Source organism: Carettochelys insculpta, chromosome 9 (genome assembly GCF_033958435.1).
Source record: "Carettochelys insculpta isolate YL-2023 chromosome 9, ASM3395843v1, whole genome shotgun sequence".
NCBI classification, from domain to species: Eukaryota; Metazoa; Chordata; order Testudines; family Carettochelyidae; genus Carettochelys; species Carettochelys insculpta.
Window position 1 is genome coordinate 13,266,335 of NC_134145.1, and position 12,271 is coordinate 13,278,605.

The window sequence follows — 12,271 nt, forward strand, 5'->3', positions numbered from 1 at the left end:
ACACTCAGCTGTTTTGTTTTGTTTTGTTTCTAAACACACACTAATGTCTTCCACCAATGCAACCACATGGCTAAGCAACCTTTTAGTTCATCGGAGGGCATAGTGGAAAGCAAGTTCACGTATACCATGAACACGTTGCCTTCACAGCACCCTCAGGCCCTGACAACTTGTTGACCAGACAGGAATCAACCCATGCCTATGCTATCGCAATGGGAGTATTTCCACTAGGACAGCCTAGCCAAATAATCTACTGTACAGCTAAATATAGATTGAGCTCAGACAGCAAGTCAATAATAATACATGCCCAAGCAAATTAATACAGCTGTTTACTAAAAATAACTAACACCCCATTCTACACACAAAATTATTTACAATCTTTAAACCAAGAACATGTGAGCAAGAAAAACCTAATTCAAATCCTCTTTGCACAACTAGTATGAGCTGACAGCAGCAGATTGTTGACAGCTCTCGAAGGGGTACAATATTTTTGAGTAGCACTGGTTACTGTTAATAAGTATAAAAGATACAGTTTTCCAGAGCATATCTTCTGTCTACACTTTTCTACAGAATTTGTAAGTGCTCTTACAAAAAATCAGAAACAGAACTTACCAAGTCTTGCTAGGTAGGTAGATGCAATTAAGCACTTGCCCAGGGACTCTTCTCGCTTATATGGTATGGACCAATGATCTGTTAAGACTCTGCTCTCTAGTTCGTACAAATTAGTTGTAGGAAATTCAATACCTTCTCCAGAGCAGTTCCCATTTTCATCATTTTTCTGTGAATAAGAAGAGGTGTAAGTGAAAAAGGAATTTTTAAATGATTATGATCAACTCCTTTAAGACAAAATCCTGCCCATTATTAGCATATACAAGTTCCACTGATTTCAGAAGGAGTTGCAAATATGTTTGGAGGGCAGAATTTGAAGTTTCAACTCACTACCCCTTGACACAGGAACACATGCCAACACCTTCCTATTTCTCGGAGTGCAGAGGGGCCCAGCTGAAGGACGGTGCTACTCACACACTGCCTTATGGGTCCTACTGCTGGCAGTGCATCACTTGTCTGCTGGAAGCCATCCTGTCTTCTGTACAACAGTTAGTGCTAGGTGTGACAGGTGGAGTGGTGGAAACATGGGCAGGGGATAGGATGGGAGGGAAGCAGCAGTAGGAAAGGTGCGATAGGGCAGGAGGATGGGATGGGGAAGAGAAGAAACCGGGAAACCAGAGCCTGACTTGAAGCATCCTCTTGGTGGCAGCAGCAGCTGGACCTCCCCGATCAAGTCACCCTCCAAGCCCCATTCCCACAGCTCCCATGTCATCCTCTCACTGAGGCCCATCACACCACATCCAGCTCTTTTCTGCTGACCCCAGCCACCCTCACCTGGACCCCCCGCCAGCAGACTTCCATTGCCCCTGTACCCAGAATACCCCAATGAGTCCCCATGCATCCAGATCCCCAAATATGCCACTCACATCTAGTCTACCCCACACAGAACCTTCTTATTCCACATCTAAATCCCCCACATTAAGCGTCTCTAGGCTTGAATCCTGCTGGCTTAAGCCTGCCTGCCTCCTGACCCACATTTGGTGTGCTGAACATGAAAGCACCCGGGGATGTTTCTGGGGCAGGCCAAGCCCTTCTGCTATGTCAGAAGCGGGCACAGCCTCACTTGTAAGTCCTTGTCTTGGGGAAGGGGCTACAGGGTGATCTCCCACCTTCATGCAGCAACTACAATGCTGTAGCCTCCACATTTACTCACTGAAACAAAATTTGCCAATTTTTTTTTAAAAAGTGTTCAATTTTTTTATTTTGTTTTTTAAACAGAATTACCTGGGCAATAAGTGGATAGAAAGGACAAGGACAAAACATTCACGTGTAAGTAACACAGTCGCAGGGAAGTGAAAAGAACAAAAAAGGAATCCAAAGAAAACAGAACCCGGGAAGAAGTGGTGAAAAATTCAGTCTATTTGAGCAAGCAATAGAGCTCCTACTTGTCATATTTCCTATATATAGAGGATTTGACCAGTTTTAAAAGTCACCCTTAATTATAACTGGGATTCAAGAGCAACAAGTTTAGAAACAAAAACTCATAACATAAATTACTCATGGTATTCACTATTGCAGGTGTCCTTGGGACACAGTAGTTGAAGTAAAACAGAACAAATCTGGATACCAAGACTATTAATATTTGTGCCTGCAGAAGAGTAATTCAGTCCAAAACTTCAGGGCATAAGCTTGTCAACAGATAGGAAGCAGTTCAACCCCCCCACAGCCTAGCTTGTGAAAAGCACTATTTGGTTGGCAGCAACGAAGGGTCCTGTGGCACCTTATAGACTAACAGAAAAGTTTAGAGCATGAGCTTTCGTGAGTTAACTCACTTCTTCAGATGTGAAGAACAGCATCTGAAGAAGTGAGTTAACTCACGAAATCTCATGCTCTAAACTTTTCTGTTAGTCTATAAGGTGCCACAGGACCCTTCGTTGCTGCTACAGATCCAGACTAACATGGCTACCCCTCTGACATTTGGTTGGCAAGCAACTATAGAATTTGTACTTCCTTTGAAGCAACAGTTGTTGTGCACTGCTGCTGGAACTGGCTGATCCAACATAGTAAATGTACTCCTATGTCATTTGTGTGTGCAATTACTTTTTTTTGGCTGGGCATGGAGGATGGGGTGGGAATAAAAGGATTAATAAATGTTTTAGGTCAGTGGAGTCTGAACGTATAAGGGTAGGTATGAAGTGGAAGATGTAATTTTCAGCTCAACTAAACATACCCATGCTAACTCCAACAGAACTTATATGTTTAAAACAGAAATATGCCTGCAGTAGTATGAGTGCAGAGATGGATTAGCCACTCTGAACACAATCCCATTTTCCTCACGTAATGGAAGCAGCAAGCCTGCCCCATAGCTGAAACACTGCCTTTTTGTGAACGCACGCATGCAAGTAAATCAGATGTAACATGAATGTATTTACTTGAGCCAGAGATTACACCTTCTAGTTCCAATGTAGATGTACCATTAACTGAACAAAGAGACTGGAGATGAGACAATATGAATAATCTAAAACAGGGTTCTAACATAGGAATGCACGTACTCCTAATGTACACAGAGGTCTTCCAGGGGGCATGTCAATTCATCTAATCTACCTAGTTTTACTACAGGCCACAGAAAAAGTATTCGTGTAGACACAAACCATTTCACACAATGACTTGTTTATACTATACCAGGGAGGCCGTAGCTGTAGCTGGTGAGCTGTACACAGTTCTTTCCCAATATGCAGCTCATGAAACCCCTGACACCCCACCCCCATTCACTGCCTGACAGACCTAAGGGGTGATGAGGGAGGAGAGGGGGAACAGGCTTATATCCTGCAGCAAGGCAGTAGATCTAGGAATTTCTGCCACAGATAACCAATGCCTACCGATAGCAAGGGCACCATTAAAAGATCTGCCTCCCCACCCAGCAGCTTGAGTCACACCTCCCCTCCCAGGCATATACCCCTTATCCTCTGACACACCTCCCTGTGGAAAGGCTATGGCAAGGAGCTGGGGGTGCTGCATTAGCAGCACAGAGAGAGGCAGCAGCAAAACATGAGCTACCAGGGAAAACTGAAAGAACTGGGCTTGTTTAGTTTAGAAGAGAGAAGACTTAGAAGGGACATAGTGGTTTTCAAGTACCTCAAAGAGGGTTAAAAGGAGGAGGGAGGAAAAATTGCAGCAAGGGAGGTTTAGATTAGACATTAGGAAAAACTTCCTAACTGCCAGGGTGGTTAAACACTGGAATAAATTGCATAGGGAGGTTGTGGAATCTCCATCAAAGGAGATACTTAACAGCAGGTTAGACAGACACCTGTAGGGAATCCTAGAAGGTGACTGGCCCTGCCAAGAGAGCAGGAAAATGGATTCGATGACCTCTTGAGGTCCCTTCCAGTTCTAGGCTGGGTCTACACGTGTCTCCAACTTCAAAAGGGGACATGTCAATCAGGGTGACAGGCGATTACTACTGACATGCTGTGGTGAATATGCAGTACTTCATTACGCTAATTCTCCCCACGCGGCAACTTCAAAGGAGTAAAGGGACTTCGAAGTAACACGGGCACTTTGAAGTGCCCATGGCTACATGCATGCCAGCACTTCGAAGTTTGAAGCTTTGAAGTTGCCGTGTGGGAGAATTAGCCTAATGAAGTGCAGCATATTCACGTTGCCCTAATTAACATGCCCCTTTCAAAGTTGGGGGCAAGTGCAGACAAGCCCCTAGTGTTCTATGATTCTAAAACCAGCAGCTCTGTCGCAGTTCCCAGCTTTTTGCTGCACCTCCCAGATTTGCAGCCCCAGCAGTTGTCATGTAGGAAGGTGGCATGACAGCACCATGTGACCGAGCCAAGCCAGCAAATTCAGAGAGCAAGAGAGTATAGGGGGAGATGTCTCAGGGCTGCATCTCTGATGATTGCTATACACAGCTCAAAGGGTCAGCAAGTTTGCCCACTTATACCAAAAACTGAAACAGAAATACAGTATTTGTATGGTAAAAATGAGAAACTAAGGCCTTTTCAGTAATAGCGTATCTATCACATCTGATTTTTTTAAGCAAGAAGTTTTTACATAAGGTAAAACTCGGTGTAGGCAAGACACAAACTCTGGCAAGAGGTACAGTCATCTGGAAAGAAGAGCCGGTGCTCTAAAATACATGATGTGAGTGGTACAATGGAACCTCCACACCAGTTTAAGATTGGCCTCTTCCAGTACTACTAATAGGATACTACAACAGCCACCTATCCACTAGGAAATGGACTGAAACCACACAACTTGATTCAGGTAGACCAGAAAAAAAAAAAAAAAAAAAAAATTTTACATTCATTACAATGAGTCATCTCCTTTCACTAGTACAAGTTATGGTGATTACTACTCCAGTTAAAAAAAAGAAACATGACTCAGGCAGATTCTGCAGCCATGTGCCACTGACACCTAGATCTATCTCCTGCCCAGCGCTTGTAGTGACTGAAAGCGATCTTTCAGCAACGGGGTTTATGTGAAGTGAGTTGTGGACTCAGTCCATTTCTTAATGGATAAGCACCAGTGTTTAAAAAACAAATCCACTACAGGCATCAGTCTGCTTTCTTTTGGCAGTTTTAGGAGAGGTTAATGGTATTTCTGCAGTACAAATGCTATGCCAATATAACCTTAACACAGCAGCAAAACTGCAGACACCTACTAGAGTGATGAAAGGAGCTGTTATGTAATGGGAGGAAATCCACTTTCCCAAGTAGCAGCAGCTAGGTCAATGGAAAAATTTTTCCTTTGCTCTAGCAGTGTCTGTATTAGGTCTTAGGCCAGCTTAACTGTGTCACTCAGGAGTGTGAAACACCTTGAACAACTTAGCTAGGTTGTCCTAAGCTTCAGGGGTGGACCAGTCCTAATTCTAAAATTGGTACTGACATTACACTGCTATTGCCCACAGTGGACATCAGGTGACCATTGTATGTCACTTATTCTTAAGCAGTTCCAACCTTTCATGCTTCCTACCCTTGAGACATCTCAAGGGCTGCATCTTGGCCACTACCTAATTTCAATCCTGCCTGCAGAACCCTCCAAACCACTCTCCTCTCATAGGGCTGTAGTCCTGCTACAAGGAAGCCCTAAGCTCCACACCCCTTTGGGCAGGTGAATGGCTTGCAATTGACTTTTTCCTGTGTCAGAGAAAAAAGTTACCCACCCCTGTGAGAGAGATGGAAAACTGTACAACAGAAGGTGACCACTTCAGCAGGTACCACTAAGGAAGTGAGAGAGGAGATGTTAAATACAATTCCAAGAGCAATCCACTGTATAACTGAGGGCATCAGGCACTTGCCTGCATTGACAATACAGGGCATGGAATTCCATTTACATAAGGAAATGGTGATGATAAATGGGTGACGAGAAGGTTAGCTTAATAACCTAAGCCATCACTTAGGAAAAGGGAAAGCATCCCTTGTTACAGTCCTTTGATTGGAGAAAAGATAGCTGAGTTTTTCTTCAGTTAAAGCTGTGCCTCAAAAAGTTAGCAATTAGTAATTTTAGTGTTCAAGACAAAAGAGCAACTTTATAAGAATTGTCTAGCCTATGCCAGTCTTTAGGAAGTCGTCTCTGCATTTGCAAGTCAAAGCCAATTTTCACTTAATAGTAAAACATCACACCCGCTATTGTCTTTTTCAAATAGTTTTTACTACAAAGGAATCAATTTTGTATCTTACAACACACCTGAAAAAACACTAACTCCCCTACAAATACACCGCTACGTCTTGTAAGTATCATCATGGGATACTAAATTCAAATTCAACTAAAACTTAAAAAAAGAAAGAAAAGAATCTGACTATACAGACAATGGATGGAGACCTCAGACATGACTGAGTATTCCTGGAGGACTCCTCTCTCTCTCTCCCCCCACCCCCAATGCAGAGTTTACAGGACAAGTTGCCTCAGAAATTTCCCCATCTGTATCTTTGTCGTTTTTCTGTATTTATTTTAATGACATGGGATATCTGCCAGCTTTTTATTTTTTTTTTATTAGTAGTATCCCAAAAGTATGGCTCTGCATATGCACATGAGCACCCAAAAACCAAACCAGAAAGTCAGAAAGAAGATGCCCAGATTTAAATAGCCCCCACTGTTATCTGAAAGTCATAATTAAAAGGGTGTTCTGCATTTAGAAACCGTGACACTGTCAGCGGTAATTTCTAGTGATTAAGAAGTTAAATTTCTGCTCATACAGATTCTGGAGCAACATTCGTTATTATAAACAACATGTACTGCAGAAGAAAGGGGCTACCACATGAAGAGCTTGTCTGCATAGCAAGTTGCTGCATGGTGTGAGTCTATACAGAATGCTGCTCAGTAACATCCTATGGTGTTGCTGTGTCCACATGGAACACTGCTACACAGCAAGCTGGTGAGCTGCAGTCACATCCAGTCTTATGCAGTAACTTACTGTGCAGACAAGCCCTAAAAGGAAGCTTCAACTGGCTTCAAGCTTGCGGTTCAAAAGTTTAAGACAGTGGCTCAATGTTACTCTGTTTCCTAAGACCCAAGAATAGGTTCAAGTAACTTTGGCAAACTTCTCTGGTAATTTATAATCAGACGAACAGCCACCTTCCTTGGCTCCCCCTTAGAGTTTAAAAGTATGAAATAATTTTGTTATTAAATGGATAATTTAACACTAATCGTATACAAAGATTAATTTAAGATTCGATTTGTTAATTTAATTTGGATTTAACAAATGGAACACTTTATTCTTAGTGTAATTAATATTAATAGCAACTTAAAATTAATCAGTTATTTTACTTTAAGACTTAAATTATAATATAAAAACAAACGAGTCACATTTCTTTCAGTAACCAACTTGGGGGTGGGGACAGAATTTGGGATAAATACAAGCTAGTCAACCCGAAAGTCTGAATAGTCCCTCCAAAGAAATCTCTGGTTTTTATAATGTGAAGGTGTTATGAATGGGAGCTGCAAAGGAAAGCCTCAACTTACCTGGAGAACTAGGAATGGGATATGGTAACCTGCCCTCAGAGAGGGAGTTTGGGGGAAAGTGGAAAAGAGCAAATAGGAGGTAGCAGAAAAATTCACCCCTAAAACAATCACCACAGCATCTCTTTTGTTTAAGAGCAAAACAAAAACAAATGACAGAGAAGAGACTGGGATCTCTCCAGGGACAAAGGCAGGGAAAAAAGGAGCTCTTCCAGAACAGATCCCCTGGGCTCATCAGAATGTGAGAGTAGAGAAAAGTAAAGTCACGTAAGGTGTATTGTTTTCATTTTATTTTATTTTTGGCGGGGGGGCGGGGTTGGAAATTACGCCTGAGTTGGTTATTTGTTCTTTTTGTTCTCTCACATAACCAAGAATCTAATCCAGGGGAAAATCCTGGTTCTGCTTCAATTCATGTTTCCCCCGACCCTCCCCCCACCACATTTGGATATTTCTGATGTCCGTTCTTTGTCAAAGAGTGTTTGCAGTCTGTCCTATACACATGGTGTGTGGGCATTTTTGGCACATATGATGTTAGTTGAGGAACAGGAGAATGTGCCCGTGATTCTGTAACTAATGTGGTTAGGTCCAGTGATGGTATCTCCAGAATATATATTGCACAAAGTGGGTAACGGTGTTTGTTGCAAGGAAAAGTTCCAGGATTAGTATTATTGTGGTACAGCCTATGGTTACTAGTGAGAATCCTCATAAGGCTGGGAGGTTGTGTATAGAAAAGAACAGGCCTGTCACCTAGGGCCTTCTGGAGTGTGGCACCATGATTTAGGATCAGTTGTATGTCTTTAATGATGCGTTGCAGTGGTTTGAGTTGGGGGGCTGTAGGTAATGACAAGTGGTGTCCTGTTATTAGCATTTTGGGGCCTATCTTGGAGTAGTTGGTTTCTGCGTATTCATCTGGCCCCATCTTTTTTAAAAAACTTCTCCCAGTGGGTAATTCAGGTTTATGAATGTTTGGTAGAGATCTTGTATATAGTTTTTGATCTCCATCAGCAAAATCAGACCACATGCAACTATATCTGAGCGCTTGACTGTAAACAATAGATCGTGTCGTGTGTGCAGCATGGAAGCTAGAAGCGTGCAGGTAAGGGTAGAGGTCAGTGGGTTTTCAGTAAAGTGGTATTGATCAAGCTAACGGTGATTTGAACTGTAGTGTCCAGGAAATGTCTCATGTGGAGCAGTCAAGGCATAAGTTGATGGTGGGGTGCAGATTGTTAAAGTCTCTGTGGAATTCTTCTAGAGTCTCTTTACCATGGGTCCAAATCATAAAGATGTCATCCATGTATCATAGGTAAAGGAGGAGTAACAGGAGACAAGAGCTGAAGAATCATTCCAAGTCAGACAAACATATTAGCATATTGTGGGACCATGCGGGTGCCCATAGCAGTGCCACTAATCTGGAGGTATAAATTGTTCCCAAATTGGAAATAATTGTGGGCAAGAGCAAAGTTACATAGGTCAGACACCAGATTAGCTGTAGTAGTGTCAGGGATGGTATTCCTGATCACTTTTTATCCATCTTCAATGTGGAATATTAGTGTACAGAGCCTCTACATCCATGGTAGCAAGGATGGTTCTCTCAGGAAGTTTTCCGCTGTTTTGTCATTTCCTCAGGAAGTCAGTGGTGTCTCAGAGATAGCTGGAAGTGTTGGTGGTATAGGGTTTGAGGAGGGAGTCCACATAGCTGCATAGTTCAGTAGTAAGGGTGCAATACCCAAAATGATAGGGTGTCCTGAGTTTACAGGTTTGTGGATTTTGGGAAGTAAATTGAATAATCCAGGTCAGGGCTCAGATGATGTGTCTGAGTGAACAAGGTCCTGAGTAGAAGAGGTAGTTCCTTAAGTAGATGGTGTAGTTTATTTTGGAATTCCAAAATGGGATCAGAGGAGAGAGGTCTGTCAAATGTAATGTTGGAGAGTTGTCTGGCTGCCTCCTGTTCATAGTCTGAGTTATTCATGACAGCAGTACCCCCTTTGTCAGCTGGTTTGATTACAAAGTCTGGGTTATTTTTAAGACTCTGGGCAGCATAGCGTTCAGCACAGCTGAGATTGTCTCATTTGGTGTTGTTTGAGTATAATGCGAGTCTGTGCACACTCGTGGAAGCACTGAATGTAGAAATCCTGACTTTCACTGTGGCCATCAGGGGGCGTCTACATAAAATTCTTCTTTTGGTGTTGGTGGGGGGTGTGGTCAAGCAAGTCAGACTTATGTTCACAGGTGTGTTGGAAGAATTCCTTTAGCTGTAGATGGCAAAAGGCAGCTTCAAGGTCACCATAGAATTATATTAAGTTTGTGGAGGAAGTGGGGCAGAAAGAAAGACTCCAGGATAAGAGAGAGACTTCTGCTGGGCTGAGTTTGTAGCTGGAAAAGTTAATATTGTTTGTTGAGCTGTGGTTGTTGTAGTATCCTGAGGTACGAAGTAATGTAGATAGTCTATTGTCCTCTCTTTTTTGTAGGGAGTGGATGTGTATTTTATAGATTTCTTGTCTAGTATGGGTAAAGTCTCGTTTTGTGGGATCTTGCATGGATGCCTGATTATCGATGAGAGTTTCAAGTTCAAACAGTTCATTCTTAATCTTTTATTGTAAAGGATTTTGACCAAGTGGCTCCTCAGTTTCTTAGAGAAACTTGGTGGTGGCAACTACTGGTTGATTTTAGGGAGAACTGAAATAAAGAAAACTTTTCTGCTCTGGGTACTGCAGAGAGAGGGTCTAGCAGTGTTTTATTCAGCTAGCAGTAACCATTACTGGAAGTGCTAGGGTGGGGAATCAGATGTGACAGAAGGGAATCACTCATGATCAAGAAAACGTGAAAACTGCTTCCAGCTGTTCCATAGGCATGGCTCAGTGACAATGAGAAAGTTAAAGCTTCCTGGTTCTGATTCTTAGGTTTCTTCATCAATACAAAGGCAACACAGTAGACCCCCGACTTACACGATTTCCATTTATGCATTTCATGCAATAGTGCAAGTTGAATTTGTGAGTAGCGGGGAGCTGGGAACCACGTGGCAGCCTGGCTCCCAGCTCCCCTCAGCTTTTGGGAGCCAAGAAACTGACCAGCTCTGCTGTGCCTGGCTCCCAGCTGCCCACCACTTCCGGAAGCCAGGAAACTGACCTGCGCAACAGCATGGCTCAGTTTCCCAGCTCCCGCAAATAGAGGGAAACCGGGAGTGTGCTGAGGCAGGACTCATGAATATTTGCAAAATGTTTCAAGATGCTGAGATAAAAGGCAGCATAAAGCACTACATCAGACACCCATAAAAAGAGGGAGCATTCATCTCTGCTCTCTGACCCATTATGGTTCATGTTGGTCAACCTAAGGCTAGGTCTAAACTAGAGCAATTTGTCAACAGAAGTTCAGGTTGGAAGATATCTTGCGACAAAAATTCTGTCAACAGAACGTGTCCACACCTCCAAAGTAGGTCGAAAGAGTGGCTAGACTGCCCAGCTGCTCTAATCGGTAAAATGGCCAACTGGAAGCACAGCAGACAGGGTTGCTTGGTGTGCCGGAAGCCCTGTTGACAGAAGGGCACCCAGAACATCCATACTGGCTTTTTGTCGACAGATCTCTGTCAGAAGAGTTCTCTCTTGTGGCAAATAAAGTACAGCTGTTGATAAAAGTGCTGTATTGTTGACTTACTGTCCACAGAACACCCTCGGGAATCTGAATGCTCCATGGGTTTTGTAGACAAAACCCCCCAGTCTAGATATAGACTAAGACTGAAAAGCGAAATCAAGACACAGCAGTCCTCTTCTAATTAGCTGTCCAGAGGAATTTTCACATTTAAAAGGTAGCATTTAATTTCAAGTCTGTGTGTATGTTTTGAAGTCAGGTTAAGACTTACAAATCCATCTTTAAAAAGGAAGATGGACTTTGTCTAGGAACTTTTATACAGAACGTGCTGAGAGCTGAATTTAAAAAAGAAAAAAAAAAAAAGATCAATAGACCACCAGTCACTTGGCATTTTATAGAGTGATTTGAAACCATAAAACACTGTCTACCTTATCAAGTGCAATGGAATGTTCACATTCTATTCATTTTATAAACAGCTGGATGCCCTGATGCAGAGTGGATGGGTGATTTCCCCCAAATCACTCGCAGATCTGGGAACAGAATCAAAGATTTTTTGGCTCCCAATGGTCTGCTTTCAACATTATCAAAATTCATCTAATCCACACTGATCATAGCACCTTGACATCTGTTTCTAAGCACTTGAGAATCAAAACTAAAAACTATGCAAAACTTAAGTGCAATTAGTGACAGAGAGGCCCATGTTGATGCATGAAGTTTTATCAGTTAGTAATAATAAATACATGCCACAACACAGGGCACCTTTATTTTGACTGCAATCTAGATTTAATAGTTGATACTACTTCACCACATTTAAATAAACTTTTCTTATATATGTGGTTAGAGGAGGACATGGTAGCGGTTTTCAAGTACCTAAAAGAGGGTTTACAAGGAGGACAGAGAAAAATTTTTCTCCTTCGCCTCCGAGGACAGGACAGAGAGCTATGGGTTTAAACTGCAGCAAGGGAAGTTTAGGTTGGACATTAGGAAAAAAATTCCTGCAGGGGTGGTTAAACACTGGAACAAATTGCCTAAAGAAGCTGTGGAATCTCCATCACTGGAGCAGGTTAGGCAGACATCTATCATGGATGGTCTAGACAGTGCTTGGTCCTGCTGCGAGGGCAGGGTATTGGACTCGATCTCTCGAGGTCCTTTCCAGTCCTAGTGTTCTATGACT

The 12,271-nt window shown here is 42.6% G+C and overlaps 1 protein-coding gene across 2 annotated transcripts in view; it reads right to left on the minus strand.

The window, feature by feature from the left end:
- The window catches only part of USP24 (ubiquitin specific peptidase 24), a 106,430-nt gene that overhangs the window by 81,409 nt on the left and 12,750 nt on the right, over positions 1 to 12,271 (minus strand). For both annotated transcript variants that reach the window (XM_075003525.1, XM_075003524.1), the window contains exon 2: positions 610 to 775. In XM_075003525.1, the coding sequence (XP_074859626.1) occupies positions 610 to 775 (166 nt within the window). The remainder of the gene's footprint in view (positions 1 to 609; positions 776 to 12,271) is intronic.